At 38.7% G+C, this 20,392-nt stretch overlaps 1 protein-coding gene across 8 annotated transcripts in view; it reads left to right on the forward strand.

Moving 5' to 3' along the window:
- Positions 1-20,392, forward strand: part of Bbx (BBX high mobility group box domain containing) — a 137,578-nt gene that overhangs the window by 94,696 nt on the left and 22,490 nt on the right. For all 8 annotated transcript variants that reach the window (XM_059277325.1, XM_059277320.1, XM_059277319.1 and 5 more), the window contains 3 exons: positions 13,204-14,206; positions 15,141-15,276; positions 18,033-18,181. In XM_059277325.1, the coding sequence (XP_059133308.1) occupies positions 13,204-14,206; positions 15,141-15,276; positions 18,033-18,181 (1,288 nt within the window). The remainder of the gene's footprint in view (positions 1-13,203; positions 14,207-15,140; positions 15,277-18,032; positions 18,182-20,392) is intronic.

Below are 20,392 nucleotides of genomic sequence, written 5' to 3' on the forward strand. Positions count from 1 at the left end.
GGTACCTTTAAATTAGGCTTTTAAAAAAGCCAAGCCAGGTACAAATTAGGAATACAAGGCCCTGAAACAGTATCAGATACAAAGACTAGAACAAACTAACCCATTGTATCGGATGCCAAGCTTGACATGGTTCTTATGTAAAACAAATCCAGACCAAAGAGAGGACTGTGAAGAAGCACTGAGGAAAACTCAGAAGACAGCAGGGACTGGTTGTGAGAGGGAGTTAGTAAAGGTCCCCTTCAAATGTAGCCAAGAAAGAGAGCAACTCTGGAGGTAACCTTGCAAATGGATCTCAGTAAGCAGAGAGACAGACTGTGAGGTCATGGAGTTTCTAGGCTCTAGATTGTCAAAACAACTTATTTGAAATGGCTTTTTTTTTTTTAATAATATGAATGTATGGGCCATCTGCTTTTTCTAGTTATATAATTTCTCTCTGTGTACACACATGTATAAAACTATAAAGTATTAACACCAAAAAATAAAACAAACCAACTTTCCATATAGCATTTATCTTTATTAAGCCGTTTTTTGATGGTAACATATGAACCTCTGAGATGCTTCACTGTGCAGTGTTGCTTCAGAGAGAGGAATCTACTTTGTCATTTTCTTTCAGTCATGAGAAGGATTTCTTATTAAATCAAAGCTCATTAGAAAAAAGCATTCTTCTAATTTGTAGGGATGCATCCCAAATATGAAACAGATGCTGTGGCTTAACAGATGCTTGGATGCTGGTGTCATAATTTAAAGGAGTAAAATTATCAAAATATGCCTATTTCAGTTACAGAAAATCAATTTAGCAACCTTTGAGTAAAAATATGTGCTTCTGATGAAACTGGGATGCTGAGAAATCATTTGCCAAGATCTTTATTATTATTTGTGCCACTTGAATCTGATGCCACAACATGAAGTGTGTTTTAGAAGAACATTCCAGTTGCTAAGTAAGCATCAAATGCACAGTAGATGAGCCAGCGTGGCCAGTGATCACCAGTAGATTAATGTTTTCTTTAATTTTGTCCCATTTGTAATTCATAGTCCTTTTTTTTTCTTCAACAAATAATTTATCATCATTTCTGGTACCTCTGAAAAGTAAATATAGAGACAGATTTAAACTTAACCTTCCAAAGGGAAAACTGTCAAGAAAGTAGTTGGGATTTAGGCTGGACCCTTCTCCTTCGACTGCCTCCTATACCTTGACAGGCCTCTCTCTCATCACCACCTCTATTCCCAAATCATCCTGGCGAGTGATATGTGCAACACTGGGGCTTTTTTCTCTCCTGAAGATAGAAGTCTTCTCCGTTCTTTACCCACTGTGTCAGGAAAAGTGAAGTTAGCTCTACTGTTACAGATCACGGAGAAACATGCAAGCAGTATATTCTTATGGCTTGGTGAGAAACAAGAAATGCTTTAGGTGTAAATGTTTTGTGACATGCTTTACTTATCTGACCAAGCACAAACCAAACAAGGGAGCTGGCAGCAGGGAGACGTAGAGTGGCTTTCACTGTTCTTAGTTTTGACATTGGAACCCAAGGGTAAAGTAAATAAATAGAAAGTAGATTAGTTGGTTGAGCAGGAGGCCACCTGGCAGACCTGGGGCAGTCACATCGGAGAAAATATGATGGAGCTGCCTTTGTTCAAGATGCTCTCAAGTACTGCAAGAGGCAGAAGTGACATTTACCTGGATTGTACCCATAGAGCTGTCTTGATCAAAATACTTACTACTGTGGATTTAAAACAAACAAACAAAAAAACGAAATAAAACAAAACAAAAATCTTGAGTCTGTTTCCCTCCCTGATCCCTATAAGATCCATACCAGCCCTGAGGCCATATCCCTTCTGATCACTGACACGCCTGTCTGTTCAGTATTTTAAAGATCACCCTGTCTGGGGCATTCCTTAAGAAAGTCCTTGAGACATATCAGCAACAACTGAATAAAAGAGATTAGTTATTCTGACACTGCAGCAGAACACTTGAGAGGAGCAATTTAGAAGGTTTATTTTGTCCTGAAGGAGCAGGTATGGGAGATGTCAGCCTGTCTTGTTACTGGATGAGAGGAAGGCTAGGTTATAACCTCAGGGCCCAGCCTCCACCCTACTACCTCCAGCCAGACCCTACCTCCTGTGCATTCTGTAACCCGAGACAGTTCCACATGCAGACCACAACAGGCAGTTCTACCTCTGCCATCTATCTCGAAAACTAAGGACCAGAAAAAAGGCTCAGCTAAGCACAGCTCCTTCTATAGCTGTATTCCTTGGGCCAGAATGGAAAGAGAAATGAGTGAGCAGATCTCCCAAAGTTAAGGTTATTGCTTACAAGAAATACCATCTTGGACCTGGGTAGACATCCCTGCCACCAAGCTTAATAACCTGAAATCAGTTCCCAAACCCACATAATGGAAAAAGAGTCCCTACTCCTACAAGTTGCACACACAGAGACACAATAATAATTAATGTAATAAAAATTCTAAGACATAGAATTTTATATGTGTGTTTATTGCCATACTCTGTACCTACCTCAGCAGCCAAAAATAATGTGGGATGTTAGCAGGAGGCAGAGATTTGGACTCTCTTGCCCTGTCAGTTTGGGTTTTAAAAGGACGCCTCCCCAGGTGAAGGCCCTGATTGGAACATATGATTGACGTATGTAGATATTTTTATATGTGGGGTGGCACATGTTCATAGGTGTGCAATACACATATGAACACATGGGTGTGGAGGCCAGAAGACACCTCAGTTTTTATTTCTTTTCAAGCCCATTCTGCCTTGTTTTCTGAGACAGGTTCTCTCACTAGGACCCCTAGCTCTCTGCCTAAGGTCTCCCAGCTCTGGGATTACAAGTGAACCACCTCACCTGATCTTTTATATAGGCTCTGGCGATCAAGCTTAGGGCCTTGTGCCATCTACCCAACCCCATGGTGGGCAGCTTTTAATGTCTGAAAGTGACCTGGAAATCCTAGACTTGTTCCATGTATTTTAAAGGGATCTATCCAGCCAGGAAGGGAGCTTTCTGCTGAGATCAGAAAATTGAGAACAACACAGTGCTCTTTGTTCAAGCCTCCACGAGGTTCATACTGTTCAGTTAATCAGTTCCTTATGCTGGCAAGTGCTAAAATACATTGTTTCCAGTCATTTTGAGATTAATTAGGCTAATCATCTACAGAGCAGCTCAGCAACCTCCCTGGGATGACAGTTGGGCATGAGAGTTGCTGCAGTTTGGAGGATGCTCTGAGGAGAATCAGAGATAGCTTTATCTGCATTTTTTTTTAAATTCTAGAATTAAATATCTGTAGCACCCACACTGTCTGGTTAACAAGCTGAACAATGTAATCACTAATTCTAACAGACAAGTGTGTTTCAGGGTTTCCTCCATGCCAGTAATAGTGAGGCTGCTGAAATTACCTATGTACACATTTAGTACAATGAGAACTAAAACCTGTAAGCAACCTAAGGTCAAGTATAGGAACACTTCACTTTCATATAAAGTTGGTTTCTTAGAAAGAGACAGAGGCTGAGCCTATGTCTAAAATCACTTCCCTTTGTTCTGATAATTTTTCTGAAATTACTTCTACTAGTGAGTTTTGTTTAACTTAAAATAATGAGTGCTATTTATTATCTATTATGTGTTAAGCACAATTTGAGTACTTAATATGCATTAAATTAATTCTCACAACTCTGTTCTGAGACAGGTACTATTATCATTCCTGTTTTTCATATTAGGAAACCAAAGAATGTAGAAGTTAGGCAAGTTTGCTTGGTACCTTGCTTAAGGTCATGTGGACAGTAAGAATCAGAGTCTAGGTAGGAACTTAGATCCTCTGTCTCCCTGGACTGTGCTCTGAAGGTGAGCTTTTCTGTCTTCTTTAAGACAACTATAAAAATGCTGTCTAAGATGCTTGTTATACTCTTAAAGAAAACAGTTCACTCCTCTCCATATATGCATGGTAACATGTTCAGGGATGCTATCAAAGAAATGGAGCTTAGATTTTCTTCTTAGAAAATCTTGCACCTTTGAAAAGCTGACAGGTTATATCACACACTCTCTGTGGATATCGTTCTGTAGATATGTGAGGGTTATTGGAAATTAGTGGTGTACAACACCAGCCCCCAAGGGGATTGCTCTTTAGTTGATGAAGATGATATTAAAAGAGAAGATAGGAAGGCAGAGAAGCACTCCATTATATTTTTCTTTACCTCAGTTTATCAACTTTGTTACATTTCTGTCAGAAGCTAAAGAAACATGGTGTTGTATTTCCCCCAGATAAACCTCATAGAAAATAGAAAAACTATTGGAAAAGTTGTCATTAACTATATTTATTAAATAAGGATATAGGCATTCTCCGAAACTTCAGCATCTTTCTTTTTCATATATTCTTAATTGCTATAATGATGTATGCATCAAGTAAAAGGTAGGCAAAGGTAAATTTATTGTATTCTAAAAATCAAATCATTTATAAAATTGCACATTAAAATGACAGGATTTATAAACAATATTGAAAAAACATCGGTAGCTCCATGAATAATCTTCCTTGGCTATTCTCCCTCCAACATTTTAACATTTCCCGATGATTAGAGGTGCTTGACTGAAGTAGGACTGTATGTAGTGTTCTGTGTGTGTCCTGAGTATCTGACCCTTCCAGCCACCTCTAGCCCAGAGCATAAAGCTGCAGATCTCAACCTAATTTCTAACTGTAAAACTTGAAATTTTATAAGGGACTTTTATTTAACGTTGCTGTGTTTCTTTTCTTTTGATTCAAGTCTCTAGTCATTTAAACACCTCCTAGAACTTTTCTTCTCACTCCAAATTGCACCAGTGTATTTTGGGGGGAGCTGAAATATAGAAATGTTTTTAATAACTGACGTTAACAACTTCAGTGAAGATATCAGATGGCCATATGGTACCACAACAACTCCCGCTCATCCAGAATCCACAATTTTCAAGGAAATAGTCAAGAAAATATTTAAATTATAAGTTCACCTAGCCCAGTGTTTTCAGCCAACCAAAGAGAAAATTGCTTAACTTGCCCAGATTTCAGTGCTCAGAGGTATATAGACCACTGTTCTGTGACTGTTTATCCTGAACGATGGAGAGTCTGATTTGCTTAGCAGCAATGCTGCTGTTGTTCTCAGAAACTGTTGACTGTGTGTTTTTAAGGTTAAAACACACACACACACACACACACACACACACACACACACACCCCATTCTGGTTTTAATTAATTACAGAGGAAATGCACATCTTAGAAAATGCTGCTAACTGCCACCTTAGAGTTGTATTTAAACTGTTTTGGCAGAGAGTAAGCCAGTACAAAATGATTGTAAATATACCTTGGCTGCAAAAACATTTGTACTAAAAAGCAGAGATTTGGAATTAAAACTGATTAGTGTCAATAGGTCTCTTTGTACACTGCCTTGTTTTTAACTTAGGGGACTCCTTTATAGTGTACAGTAACAGAAAAAGTCTAAGAGGGAGATGTTGTGCCCATCTTGAAGCTGCTTACTAAGGCTTAGGACCAGCCAAGAGAAGGCTGCTGTGGCATTTCTTCTAACAGTTTACTAGTTTTCACTCCCCATTTCATTGTCCTTTAAGGCAGAACAAGAATTGGATCAGTATCTGAACATTGGTTAAAAGAAATGCATTTATAGTGTGTCTCATTCAAAGATAAAAACTTGATACAGCATAAGTTTATTAATCTCTTGAAACTAGTCCTTCATAACAGACCCCAAGCCTAAATGTGCTCTTACCTGGACTAAGAAAGGCATCTCCCTGTACCCGGAAACATTAAGTACATCTCTTCACTGTGTATTGTAACCCTTCAGAAGTAATACTTATTCTTAGCATTTTAAAAGGGATGATAACCTGTGCTTTGGTCCAATACGTTGTCTGTGAGGATCAGACTCAGTATTTCAGCTCTTCCTCTTCTTTGAGGAAGGAGTTACATTATCTCCAGCACATCACCTCCAGGCCTTTCTGCCTGTACAAAAATAAGGGACCACAATGTAGTTTCTGTTGGTAGAGGGAACTTTTAAATATCTGTGATTAATTTTCATATGTTCTCTTGGGATATGTAACTAAGCACACTGTGATTGTCAGTTGAGGCCTGGTAGTAGCATGGTTATAATTAGCATTATTTGTAGAGATTCATAAAATAACTTTTCCTAGTTTGAATCAGAATGCAGTTTAGACTTTAATGAATTACTTAAGGACTAATGAGCATTCAGTTTAACACAGTTATCTGTTGAAAACCTTTAAACCTTTTCAAAGATATGAGCATATTCTTGGAGGAGAATACAAAGGTGAACAGAATGCATTCTATGCCCCTTGAGTTATAGCTGTTGAAAAATAGAGTAGGACCCCAGGGAACCGACAATAATTATCAAATATTTATGTCCTTCTTTGACTTAAAACATTAACATTTTAACTTCTTTGAATGCTGCCCTGGGAATTTCATCACTGGAAGGTGCCCTGATGATTTTCTGTTCTCACTTTTAAAGGAAGTTAATGCTCAATTTAAATTAATAATAGAAGGATGAATTGTCATTTACCATGTCAGGCACTATTTTAAGGCTTGATTAACAATCAGCTGTCTATTAAGGGCATCTTGACTAAATTAATAATAGTCATTAATTCTGTATTTCCCACAATGCAAGTTTGTTCTCTTGAGCTCAGATTGCTTTATGTTCTTTTTATGCCTGTTGTGTGACTGGCTACATGCATGTCCATGCATGTATGATGTACTTTGTATGAACATTCCTAAGCTCCACTGAATTGTGGATGCAAACACCCATAGTAGGTGTGAGTAGACATACTCATACACAAAAGTAAAACTGGGCACTGGAGAAGCTCAGCAGCTAAGAACCAAGCTGCTCTTGTGAGGATCTGGCTTCATTTCCCAGCACCCATATGGTGACTCATACCATCTTTATAACTCCAGTTCTAGGGGACCCATCTCTGTGGGCACTAGGTACACATATTGTACACAGACATACATCCGGGTATACACATAAAGATAAATAATTTTTTAAGTTACACTGATATTATATGACAAGACATTTCCTGGGGAAATGCAGTACACACCTACTCACTCCAGATAGCAAGCCAGGACAGACCAAAGTGTGGATAGCAACAAAGTCCAACTTAGTGAACCAATGAGTTTATTGGGGTTTCTTAGAGGAATATGGGTGAGGGGTTACTTACAGGAGCAGAAATGACTCAAAGACAGTTGCATCACTAAAGCCCATCCTAAGGAAGGTGACAGCTCACAGACGCTGGGAACCTGGAGCACACCACACAGCCTGCAGATAGTTCATCAGATTGGAGAATATCGTTTCCGGATGCCTCAGTTGGTCTAAACCTCTTCTAGGCAGCTGGCCTGGTCTCAGTCTTCTCTACAGCTTGTTTTGTCTGTGAGGGAGGGACCTAGTGAATCCGGTCAGTTTCAGGGCCTTCCTGAAGCTGTTTTGAGTTATTTACCTTCCGCCTTGAGGAGCTTCCTTGCAGAATGGAATGTTTCAATCTCAGAGGAAACTGGTACCCAACAGCTAATCATAGTTACATATTTTTTAGAGTTTTCCTGAAATTAAGGTCTTCCTAAACCCAATTTTTATGTGTAGGGTTTTTTCCCTGCCCCTAGAGAATTATTGAACCCTAGAATTAAAAATAAGAGCAAAGCAGATAGCCAATCAACGCTCTGGCATACTGCTTGTGGTACTCATATAAATGTCATTACTTCAAGTAATAGAAGCATCATTCATGATTCTAGCATATGTTTTCTGTGAACCAAGACTCCAGAAGAGTGTTAGCACAAAACATTGTCTTTACTCTGTTCTAGGCACTGTGAGTTCTGTACATTCCTAAGGCAAAAAATATTAACATCTATATATTATAGGTTAGGACCCTGAGGCACAGAGTTTAGGGGAATTCTGTGAATAATCTTACATAGGAGAGTCCCCTCCTCCATTAATAACCAATCTGACAAAGCCCATCTGCAATCCTGCAGTCTGGCCATAGAACCAGCACCTTGGAACTAGCCCTTAATATCAAACTTGCTCAGCCCCAACAGGAGTCGTTACATCCATGTCTGTCCCCAGGTTCTGTTTCTATCACGTGGAAATACCTAGTCTGATGAGGGAATAAATATTAAAAACAACAAGTAATTAATAGCCAGGAAACGTAAGTACTTCAATGGGAAATACAGTAGAATGAGGGTGCGTCAGAATCAGATACATCTTTTAGACTGAAGGAAAACCGCGTTTCAGAAACAAACCAGCAAAGCCTAAAATGAAGTGAGACCCAAAGTACTGACAGCATTCAGTCTTTCACTCTCCTTCCTTCCCACTCTAGTGTTGTTAACATTATAGTTTATTTCTGCCCCTGTACATCTCCTTCCTGCTCTGCTCTTCCTCCTTCTGTGTACAAACACACACAGTACATCCACAGTATGTAAAAGAAAGAAAAAAAATTCTATTTTTTATGATTGATAATCTCTGAATATATTTATAAACTATATCCTATATTTTATGCATGATAACCTCTGAACATATACTGTAACAGAATATAAACTGTGTGTAGCAAATAACAAAGGAGAAATAGAAAAGAATTATATCAACAGTTTAAAAGTACTCTAAAAAACAGTATGAAAATCAATGTGAGCTATGAATGCAAAAATTGGCAAAAAGAAAAAAAACCCTATTTTTAATGTTTTGTAACTAAAGAAAGAAACTAGTTAGTCTAAATTAGAGGAAGTAAAGCCATCATAAAGATCCAGGAGAAAGTGAAACTACATAATTATTGTTTTGTGCCATTGTGAGGAGAGAGTAAGGAAAATGATGTTCAAACCAGAACATATATGTGAAGAAAGGCTAGTGTGTGGTAACTCTGGAGCAACATGGTGGTAGGATATTAATTTGGATTTCGTACGCAGAAAAATCCCACTGTAGGCTATGGCAAGACCTTGCAAATGAAATTTGTCTCACGTTTTGGAACCTTTGACAAGTTGTAGAAAACAACTCAGAACAAAATGGGGAAAAACATTCTGACTTTCAAAGACTAAGCATGATTCCTAAGTGTAGGCTATTATTTCATAGAAACATTAAAAACTGTTGTAATAATACTGGAACTTGTAGACAAGGGGGTGAAAACCGGAAATTAACAGTTTCCCTGACAAAGGCCATGATCGCAGGTGCTGTCCTGAGTAGGCTTGCTCTGTTCTCTGACATCCCGGTATACAGACTGCCTTCTCCTGTTCCCGTATTGATGCTCAGCCTCCACCTGCATTGAGCCACCAAGAGACACTGATAGGAGACTGAGGAATGGAGGAGGAGAAAGGGAGCTAGGGAGGAGCTGTATGTTGGTAAGGCCAAACACCACTCTTCTCGGAACCCGCTGCCTCCAGCGAGGGCCTCCTGTTTCTGTCTTACACTAGCAACTTAGCCTTTGGGTTTCAGGAATGTTTTTTTTACCCCTTTTGCCTCTACCATAGCTTCCTGCTGTTGCTAACTTCTGGGTTTCCTTGCCATTTCCTGTCTAGTTGCTGTAATTTTCCATGAGCTGTTATAACAAACCTATTCCCTGAATGGAAGTCACTCTGCTAGGTATGCCAAAAGTTGTTTCTGCTTACTCAGTTATACTGAGTAGTGCATAAGCCAGCTTCATTTTCTATTTGCTGTCGTTATTGTTGTTTACCTTTTTTTAAAAGCTGAGAGATGTTGTTGTTGGCGTTGTTGGCATGCAGCATGCAGTCAGTGTCCAGGGTTCAACAAGACTTTTGAAAGCTAATTGTATGCCGTCTGAACAGAATAGGAGATGAGATTATATTACATTTAGATGGCTGAGGCTTATTAATACTCAAAACAAAACAGATGAAGAGTCTGGAAATTCACCAGAAGGCTGTGTTCTTGTCACTCTCCTACTCAGCATTGTTACCAAAGGTTTAGGCAAAGTCATGAAAAACACTGTTATCAAGTGTGTGGCTGATACAAAGCTGGGAGATAATTCAAGCTTTGATAGGGTAAGGTTTACAAGAAGAAATGAGAAGTCATTCCTGTAGGTACTAGGTATATAACAAATTTTTAAAATGTAGAGTTGAGACAACTAAGCTTCCTAGCATATTACATGGATAAAGAAATCTGAGACTTATAGGAATCAAAGTGTGATACACTTAGGAAAAATGAATGATTTCATCTCTGGGCACCATTAAACACTACCTAGTATCCCTACTGAGAGTTCTGTGTCTTATTTGATACTACAAGAAGGCTGAGTGTCATTTAAGGAGAATATTGCCACATTGAAATACCTGTTCTCCTCAGTCATTATGGGGCTCTTATAATTAACAAGTATTTCCACTTTTTGGTTTTTTTGCCTCACAGAACCCCAATCAAGGCTGTACTGTTACCCATTTCTCAGCCTGTTTTTGCTCCTCTGAGTTAAATGTAAGCTCTTTAGCTCACTGTGTAACTTTGTTTCGTTATGAACTCAGTTTTTTTTTTTTTTTAAATAAAGTCTATCCTTACTGTAGGACTGACAAAGAGGGTAATCAGTTTTTGCTCAATATTAAACTTCTCAGACAAACCTGCCCCCTCACACAGTAATAAGTTACCTGTCTTGGTGCAGAAGTCGATTAACTCTCAAGAGCTCTGTATTGGAAAAAGAAGGTTCTATTAGGCAACCCAGTGAAACTCAAGTCTGGGTCAGATTTGGGTTTTGTTTTTTATTTGTTTGCTTGTTTGTTTATTTTGGTTTCTCAAGGCAGGGTTTCTCTGTGAAACAGTTCTGGCTATCCTGGAACTCACTCTGTAGCCCAGGCTGGCCTCGAACTCACGGAGATCCGCCTGCCTCTACCTCCTGAGTGCTGGAATTAAAGGTGTGCACCACCACCACCTGGTCAGATTTGGGTTTTGGTCAGTGAACAGATTTGTGATTTGTGGCTTTTAATAGAAGAATTTGTTTTACTTTTATAATTTTACCTCCAGCAATATAATTGTATTTCTTAAAATTTAGGATCAACACACTCTATCTGAGGAGGGTGGGGGTGGCTTCTAAGAGCCTAAAACAGGGAAGTAAAGCATAACTAGTGCTTGGTGTAATTACCTACACAAGAAATATTATGCTATTTCCCAGAATACGTCCCCAGAGTGAATGTCTGTATGTGTTCCATTTCAGTCCTTGCTTAGAATCCTATCAAGGGTGATAAGGAGAATCATTTTGAAATATATTGAACAGAGAATAGAGTTTGCAAAGTACTGTTAGGTTTGCTAAGTTGAATCTGTGCTGCAGATGCAAACTGTTGGCCAGCGCTGCAAAGACCTCTGTCTAGGTGAGAGGTGGCCCAGACATGACCCATGAAAGGCAGCCAGAGTGACAGAGGCTGAAGAACCATCACATTTACTTTGAGAATGTCATTCTGAGCTACTTCTAGAGCCAGTTATTGAGCCCACATGGGATAGTTTATAAATAACAAGGGCTAGAATAGTGGGAAAGGAAAACTCCTTCAAAATTCACTCATTAGAGTTAAGCATGCAGGGAAGAAAAACGATGTCGTGTTAGCAGTAACGTAAGATAACATGTACTTCAGGCGTCTTTCTGGTTCAGGACAATAAGGGGAAGAGCCCAGTGCGCATGGTTACTAGCTGAGGTTTAAAAGTAAACTTGCGTGAGTCCAGAGAAAGACAACTCTGTTGCACACCCTTCTTTTTTCACATCTTCCCTGTGAATTTTCTGAAGCACTGGGCACTCTCGTCATGTTCTTCAGTTTTTTTTTTTAAAAAAAAAAAAAAAAAAAAGCAGTGGTGTCTGCCTCTTCTGCACCTCCAATTCCTTACAGAGTCCTCTCAGAAAGGTTTGTGATGCAGTCCAAGTACTAAGGGGGAAAAGTGAGACAAAGGGCATCTGATACTTAATCCAGTGTATGACTCATTCAGAACTGAGTTTCACATCTGTCGACGGTCCTAACAACTTGCCATTTGGGAAGATGATGGTTCTGTAAAACAGATGAGCTTCTTGCGCCTGTGCTGATTCTGTGCTGACTCATCAAGCCCCAGTGCTGTTTCTCTTTCTTCCGTGCTGCTAATGCACAGTAAATCACGTATGTTACGGCTACTCTGTCCTGTGCTGCGCTTGACACAATCAGCATCACCGGCCTCCTGGTAAATCACTCAAACGCGGAAACCTAATGCTGTTGTTCTTTTACGTCATTAGTATCCTTCTTGGGACCTGGCATTTGAGAGGTTTCAGTCGTGTTTTTGAGTGGAAACTGGGGTATTGAAAATAGTTTACATAAGCTGTAATTTCACCTCCTAGAACACAGCCTGAGTTTCAAGGTAATAGGGAGCTGGAGATGAAGGTGACAGCTTTACTCTTAAATGTTCTAGATGTGACATTTGGGGGTAAAGAATTTTTAAAGTTGACCAGATATAGAGCAGATGTATTTTGGTATTCAGAAGTTTTAAAATTCTGAAAAAAAAAAAAACATGTATAGTAAATATATCTTGCTCTGTGTGTGTCCAGTACATATCCAAACACATGAATATTCTGGTAGCAAAAATATAAGTGTGATACAATAAGTGTGATAAACTGCCTATGACATAAATAATTTCCGTTGATGTGGCTGTGAATCTACAGCCAGGCTCCGATCAGACTAGATTTGTCACCAGACAAGAGCAAAAACAAACCCATGTTTTCAGAGCTTCTGTGTTTCTGTAGCTATCTGTTGGCATCTGTAGACCTGTACTGCATGCTCACTAATTGAAGCCTTCCATTGTTGTTTGATGAATCATTGTAACATTTCCAGATGGATCAGTGGGAGTTACTACTGTTTTCCTTTTCTTCTGGGGTGTGGGGATTATACTGACATAATATATCATCTCACTTCACCTCAGAAAATCTTCCAAGATAGGATCTGTCTATTTTATAAAGGTCTTGGGCAATAAGGAGTGAAGTTCTGTTCCAAACAAGTATAAAACTAGGAGCCAAGTTTGTCTTTAAGCTCCAGAATCCATCCTCTATCAAATTTTCATAAGAAAAGTTTCTGATGATGCTAGAAAATGATTCAAGGGTGTTTATCTAAAGTTCAATGAAGTTTGGCAGAAGTGAGGTGATTATTGTAAAGTTTTCTTAAAGAGGTATAATTAAAAAGTGAAAACTAATTTTGATGATAAAATAATGAGGCTGTTTTGGTGTTTTTCCTCTCACTTTTGTTTTAACTGTGTAGATGTGTCTGGCATCAGAGGGGATGAAAATGGAAGAAACAAAACTCATAAAATCAAAAGAATCAGATGGTGGGAGAATTAAAGAAATGGAAAAAGGGAAGGAAGAGAGAGACATAAAATTGGAGAAAAACAATGAATCTGGGTTCCAGAAGGAAGCAGAATTTGAGAAATCATCTAAGGAAAATATAAGGGAGTCTAAGGACTTAAGACACTTTGAGGAGCTACAAATGGATAATGTAATGGCTATAAAAATGGAAGACCCCAAAGAAATTAGAAAGGAATCAGAGGACGATCAGAAATATGGTCATTTCCCTGATTTTTCTTACTCTGCCAGTAGCAAGATAATAATTAGTGATGTCCCCAATAGAAAGGATCACATGTGCCACCCTCATGGAATTATGATCATCGAGGACCCCACCACACTAAACAAACCAGAAAAGATCAAAAAGAAAAAGAAGAAAAACAAACTGGATCGGCATGGAAATGACAAATCCACACCCAAGAAGACCTGCAAGAAGAGGCAGTCTTCAGAATCCGACATTGAGAGTGTCATGTACACCATAGAAGCTGTTGCAAAAGGAGACTGGGGTGTTGACAAACTCGGAGAAACCCCAAGAAAGAAGGTGCGCACCTCAAGTGGCAAGGGAGGCATTTTGGATGCCAAGCCACCAAAGAAAAAAGTGAAATCGAAAGAGAAGAAGGTTTCCAAGGAGAAGTGCTCAGACATCACCAAAGAGTCACGACCTCCAGATTTCCTTAATATTTCTGCCAGCAAGAATACTCCTGGGGAGATGCCAGAGGGCATAAAAGCAGAGCCATTGACCCCTACAGAGGATGCACTGCCACCTAGCCTACCAGGACAGGCCAAGCCTGAGGACAGTGACTGTCACAGAAAAACAGAGACCTGTGGCTCCAGGAAATCGGAGAGATCTTGCAAAGGTGCTCTTTATAAAACCCTGGTGTCAGAGGGCATGCTCACCTCCCTGCGAGCTAATGTTGACAGAGGTAAGTGACTTCTATAAACATGAATGGACTACAATGCTTAGCAGAGTCTCCTCTTCAGACCTATTGAAAAAACCATCATGAACGGTTGAATATCAAACTAGTACCTAGTATGACTCACTCATTCATGTGTCATCCATTTCACTTTACCTGCGTACTTCCTATCACTGTTAAGGAAGTGTTTGTATTTTTTTTTTTTTTTATAAGTAGTCAGGATAGAGAAATTCCAAATTACTACTTTTTTTGTTTCTCCGTTATGGGCTGGCTTCATCAGTATTAAATGACATTTTTAGCCTAATATTTAAATTGATGGAATTTCCTGAATGACACAAATAAATTTGGCAGGATCTACCTGTAGGCTCCAAAAGCAAATATCCTATCTAGCTCTTTTGTTAGGTAATCAAAACTACAAATGAAGTTTATTTAAAGCATGGTAGCATCTATACAGTATTTTATCTGTATTCGTTTTATTTTGAAGCATCTGGCTAGGGAACTGTTTCTTGGTGGGCTCTATTCCAACAAGAGATGATATGTGGTTCTTAGGTCATATAAGCCCTAAGTAGAAAGAGCTTGGGAGTATGTAATTCTTCAGGGATGTCTTTTAGTGAGTCTTGAGAAATTTAGGATTAATGTCTATCAGCAACAGACTCACACTTTAATTTAGGCTGGTTCTCAAATGGAAAAGATAGGAGCAGCATCTTGAGTTTAATACATGGTGGTTTATGACATGACTGCTTATCTCAGAGGTTAAGATTGTTTTTTACAGTTCCTTTATTAAAAGCAGTCCAGCCCAAATCGCTCTGGGTACTGATAGGTACAAATAGCATCATGGAGATAATAGGTAAAGGGGCCAAGAAGTCACTTGTGAAGGACCTGAGATGGTCTCCTCCAGCTCTAGTATTCTGAGCAAACCCCTTCCTTCACTTGGGTTTCCTAGGGAAACGAAGCTCAGGAAAAGGAAATTCCTCTGATCATGAAGGGTGTTGGAGTGAAGAGAGCTGGACATTTAACCAGAGTGGGACCAGTGGGAGCAAGAAGTTTAAGAAGAAGCTAAGGGAGGACTCCTTCCTTGGGTAAGTGCCTGTCAGCACAGGTGACCTTCACCCCGTACCCTACTTTGGCAAGAGTGTTAAGTGTGTCTGAGGTACTGTTTGTTATTTTTTGTTAGCTCTTGTCTTAATAAGCTCCCTACTGAAGACAGATCAGGAGTAATTACCTGATTCCTGCCCCTAACCAATCATACAAATGGTAATGTCATTTACACTTGAGGTATAATACAAACTCTACACAGTTTAAGTTTAGGCCTGAGTTTAAATTGAGGTCCACCACAGTGCCGTATTGTAATAATTATGGATAGTCTGTTATCAATTACTAGGACCCATTTTACCATCTGGAGCTAAAGATGAATTTTATTTGTGTATTTACATTTTGCACATTTTATGCCATTATTTACATTTTAGTATTATATGTGTTTAATATTTCTGAATATAGGTACATATGTTAATAAAATAATGATAGCTGGACAATAATGAGGTAAATAAATTATGCTCCCCTTCTGACGTTGGTGTATCTAGACAACCTCTTGCTACTCTAAGAAAAATAATTCCGATATACATTGTACATTGAAATGTGGTACTGAGGAAGCAATGGCACACATATCACTATAAAATCACTTAGGATTATTATTTCATGATTACCGTTATGCCAACACTTTATATCGAACAATATAAAGCATTTTGTTAGTAAGTTGGTAGAGGTAGTACTTTATATTGGTGAGAAAAACATCTCCATATTCACTTGTGCTGTTTTGAAAGTCCTTTCAGATTTCATATTATCCTAATTTGAAAAGAATGCATTGAATACAAATAATTTTTCATAAGTGTTTTTAAAAGTATGCAGATTTTATGCATTGAGTATATTGTATTTATTTGATTCATAATCTTTGCATTTCTATTTGTGGGAAATATAATTTTCCTTGGAAATAAGGTACTTTAAAGTCTGGTTAATTCTAAGACTTCAGGGCATCATAAACTGGAAAAGTAGAGGCTTATGGTACAGATACTTGAAGATTATTTTTAAAAACATATATTTCAAGATTATATTAAAATAATATATTTAATAGTTTCATTACTAGTATTTTAAAAGTCCAAAGTACTTCAAGTTAGTTTTATTTACATTATATTTAAGTATAATGATATGAAAATTCTCCATTTGTCATTGCTAAATGATACTTTGAAATGCAGGGTTCTTTAAAATAAAAGTAGTGATCCTAGGACATCTCTAGACAATACTGTGTATTTCCATGAACTGCTCAGACTTTGTGAGTCTGAATACCAAGCCAGGACAGGAGGAAGCTTATGACAGAAGTAGGGAAATTAAGTAAGCAAGCATGAAAGCTGGGGAGGTAGCTCAGCTGCTGATGTGTTTGCCACTGTACCATGAAGACCCAAGTTCAATCCCAAAGCCCCTGTTAACAACAACACCAAAAAGCTAGGCATGGTAGCAAACCCAAAACTAGCAAGTCAGAGACAGGTGGATCCCAGAGTACACTAGCTAGCTAGACTTAATCAGCAAGCTCCAGGCCAAATAAGACTCCCTGTCTCAAAAAAACAGGATGGATGGCTCTTGAAAACACCTGAGGTTGTTTTCTAGCCTTCACACACACACATACACATGTGCACACACTGACAGAAGTGGTAATAATAAGCAGCAATCATTAAGCTTGCCAATGAAGTTGAGGATTCCACTCTAAGCAGCAAGGTTAGCTTGGCATGGAGACACATGCCCACACCAGGTCTTTGGAAACAGAAGCCTGAAGCATATGGGTTCAAGGACAACAAGGACTTAATATGGAGTTCCAGGTCAGTCTCAGCTACACAGAAAGACCTTGTCTCCAAACCTAACTTGATCAATTAGTTAAACTCCCAAGTTGCAAGAGAGAGATTTCGCCATTTGCTGAGAAACAGGGTAAATGAAACAGCCTTCAAAAATCTGTGTCAAGAGAATAGTGGGGTGTTGGAGTATGTATGTGAGAAGCCCAACACATCGGAAGCTGCTCTTCTTCCCCAACCCTTCCATTTCCTGTCTACCAAGCTCGGCAGTTTGCAGCATCTTCACCCAGCTGTCTGCAGTGTATCTTGGTTAGCAATTCTCATTGAACAAAAGCCAGCAGCTAGCCTAGGATCCAGCAGGCATGCTGCCATTGCTTTGCGGGGCCCTTAGAGACAAAACCAGCCCAAGGATTCCCTGACTTTGCCAGTCATTTGTAATTTTCATTTAAAGTGGTACTGCCTCTCTTGCCAGTCTTCCTTGAAAGCTGGCTTTACTTTGCTAGCTGAGTGTTGTTCCTCATGAGTCAACACTCTAGAATTTCTTTCCTAACATTCAAATTTTATACGCTTTCTAAAATCTGTGTATGTTTTAATCAAACACTAGTCAGTAATGTAAAAATTCAACTTATAAGACTCAATATATCATATTACCTATGATCTTGTTAATGCACGAGAATTCATATGAATGTTTAGAGTGAGACCTGTCTGAGTAGAGTATACTTTGTATTTAACCGTATGAGACTAAACCATGCCAGTAGAGAGAATGCCAACTCTTATTCTTTAACCATTCTGTGTTTTCTAAGGTGTGTAGATTTATATTGATAAGTCTTCTCAAGAATTTCTGAGAAGGTCTTTTTTTCCCCCTTGTATAGATTTTTTTTTAATGCCCTAATTCCTAGGGACCCTGTTTTCAAGTTGAAATACTTAAAAATATATTATTTATCGGTTTCTGTTTAAATATTTGGCCTTTTGCTAATTGAATTCCCTCTCTTTAATAGTTCCGCAAAGCTGGATGAGGAATTTGAAAAGAAATTCAACAGCCTCCCTCAATATAGTCCTCTTACATTTGACCGGAAATGTGTATCTATTCCAAGGAAAAAGAAGAAGACTGGAAACATGTCCTCTGAATCGACTAAAACCAGCAAAGGTTAGCTGTGGCCTCTCTACTCCTTGCACGGCATCAGAACCTCAGCCTCCCCTTCATCTAACTTCAGCTCCCCTTAGAGAACCACAGTGATTAGAGTTAGACTCGAGGCAGTAAGGAAGCAGAATTGCAGGTTGATTTCCAAAACTGTCTTGGTCCCTGCCTCCCTTCTCCTGTTTTTCCTCCTTAATTCTCCTTAGCCTCTCTATCTTTGCATCTTGTCTGTACATTTGCTCTTAAAGATGTACCCAGGCTTTTTCAGATGTGTAACTCATGTCCGTATGGTCATGCTGCTGCTCTCCAGAGCTCTCTTGGAATTTTGAGATTTTGTTGAGCAAATTCCACTGACTGAATAATACTTGTATTTGGCGAGTCTACAAGAGAACAGGCTCTGGGACCTTGCAAACCTTCTGTTTTCCTGAGACACAAACACTGTTCTTTACTATCTGGGTGAACCAAAACAAAAGAAAACTACCTAGAATAAATATACCAGTAATAGACTTTGTTTCGTTACGTTTGCAAAAAAGTGCATTGTTTACATATTTGCTTTCAAGAGCATCAGATTCTCTCTGTTAGGAATCTCTTCAAATTATCAGTGTGACTTGGGTAGATCTCAGCACTCATCAGGGACAACATTCCCATTTAAAGGGACTGTTTAAGAGTATTGGCATTTTTAGTGATCTCAACACCCGGGACAGCTGTTGACAAGCTGCCCTGTGTGACAAGCCCTGGGCCATGATCTGGGTGCTAAACATGAACTCCACTCAGGCTCAGTGAAGAATTGGCCCACTCAGAATCTAAGTATTACTGTCAATGAGAACTTTGTCTTTTTATTTCTCTTTAGGCCTGAAGATTAGTTAGGAAAATTTTTTTCTAGTTTTCCCCACAGTTACGTTATTCAGTGAGCTGTCCTGCCAGCAACAGGAAATGGAGAGATGAAGCACAGGTGTGGCTGAGCTACAGCTGCTTCAGGATCAAATTCTGAGCAGGGTTTGGTAGATGAGTTCTTTGTAATTATTCTGCAAATGTGGCTACCTGTTCCCTGCTTGTGTTAAATCAGATTGATTCCCTGATTTTGTGGATTTTGAGGGAATATTTAAAATATATAAACTATAGAAAATACATTTATATTGTTTTCTCTAATAAAACATAAATCATTCTCCCTCAAGATCTATAAACCCTTTGCACACTGTAATTGTCACAACAAAGAGAGGATCACTTTGAGATGTACATCTCAGGATATTATTGAAAGGCTTGTGAAAAACCCTACTTCATGATTAAAGGCTGGGAAGTGCATAAAAATAATTGTAGAATTACCCATCTCCTTCTGTGGTTACTAAGAAGCCTAAAGAATAAAGAATTAAGCAGGAAATGCAGCATCGCTAGCTTTTCTCATCTGAGAAAATCAGTGTTCTGTGGAGATCTTCCAAGATGGATAGGGCAAGAGCTGAAGTATACCTGTTGACAGGCAGTTGAACACCACATGAAATGACAGTCTTCATCCTGGAGATACTTAGGAGTAGGCAATGTAGTCCATGAGCCCAGAGATGGATGGTGTCTTGAGCTCCCACACTTCTTGGCTTTAAAGATGCTAGTAAATACTTGACAAGCCAGTAAAATGGCACTTAATTGATTGAGGTTCAAGACACATTCCTTATCCCACTCCTTACAGTTCAAGACATTCATTTTACGTCTGTGAAACTGCTGAATTATCTACCCTGGAAAGTACTGATAGATTATTTTTCTAAAGCTGAAACACTGAAGTTAGGATCCATTTTCACAAAACCTTTCTTGGTTGTCTATTACATGCTTTCTCCTCTCCAGCTAAGATTAATAGTATTTCTTTGGCATGAAATAGCTCTTTGTAGTTTTACATTGTGCTTTATACAACATCATCTTAACTTGTTCATTATACTTCTCAAGCCACAAAAAAAAGCCACTGGTATGTCAGTAATTATATATGTGGGAAGTCTTCTCCTTTTAGATTATGTTCTATGTTGTTTCATAAAACGAAATGGAATTAAAATAAAGCAAAAATTAAATAATATATTCTGTTTAGGAAACTGGAGAAATAGTATTCATAACTAATTTGCAATTTGGCATTAGCAGTGTACTAGACTGCGGGTTATTAATGAAATTATCATACCAGCTGTGCTGTAATTGCCTGATCTTTGGGGGATAGAGAGATTGTTTTCTTAGACTCTAGACCCTTTG

This window comes from Peromyscus eremicus, chromosome 12 (assembly GCF_949786415.1).
Source record: "Peromyscus eremicus chromosome 12, PerEre_H2_v1, whole genome shotgun sequence".
In the NCBI taxonomy this organism is placed as follows: Eukaryota; Metazoa; Chordata; class Mammalia; order Rodentia; family Cricetidae; genus Peromyscus; species Peromyscus eremicus.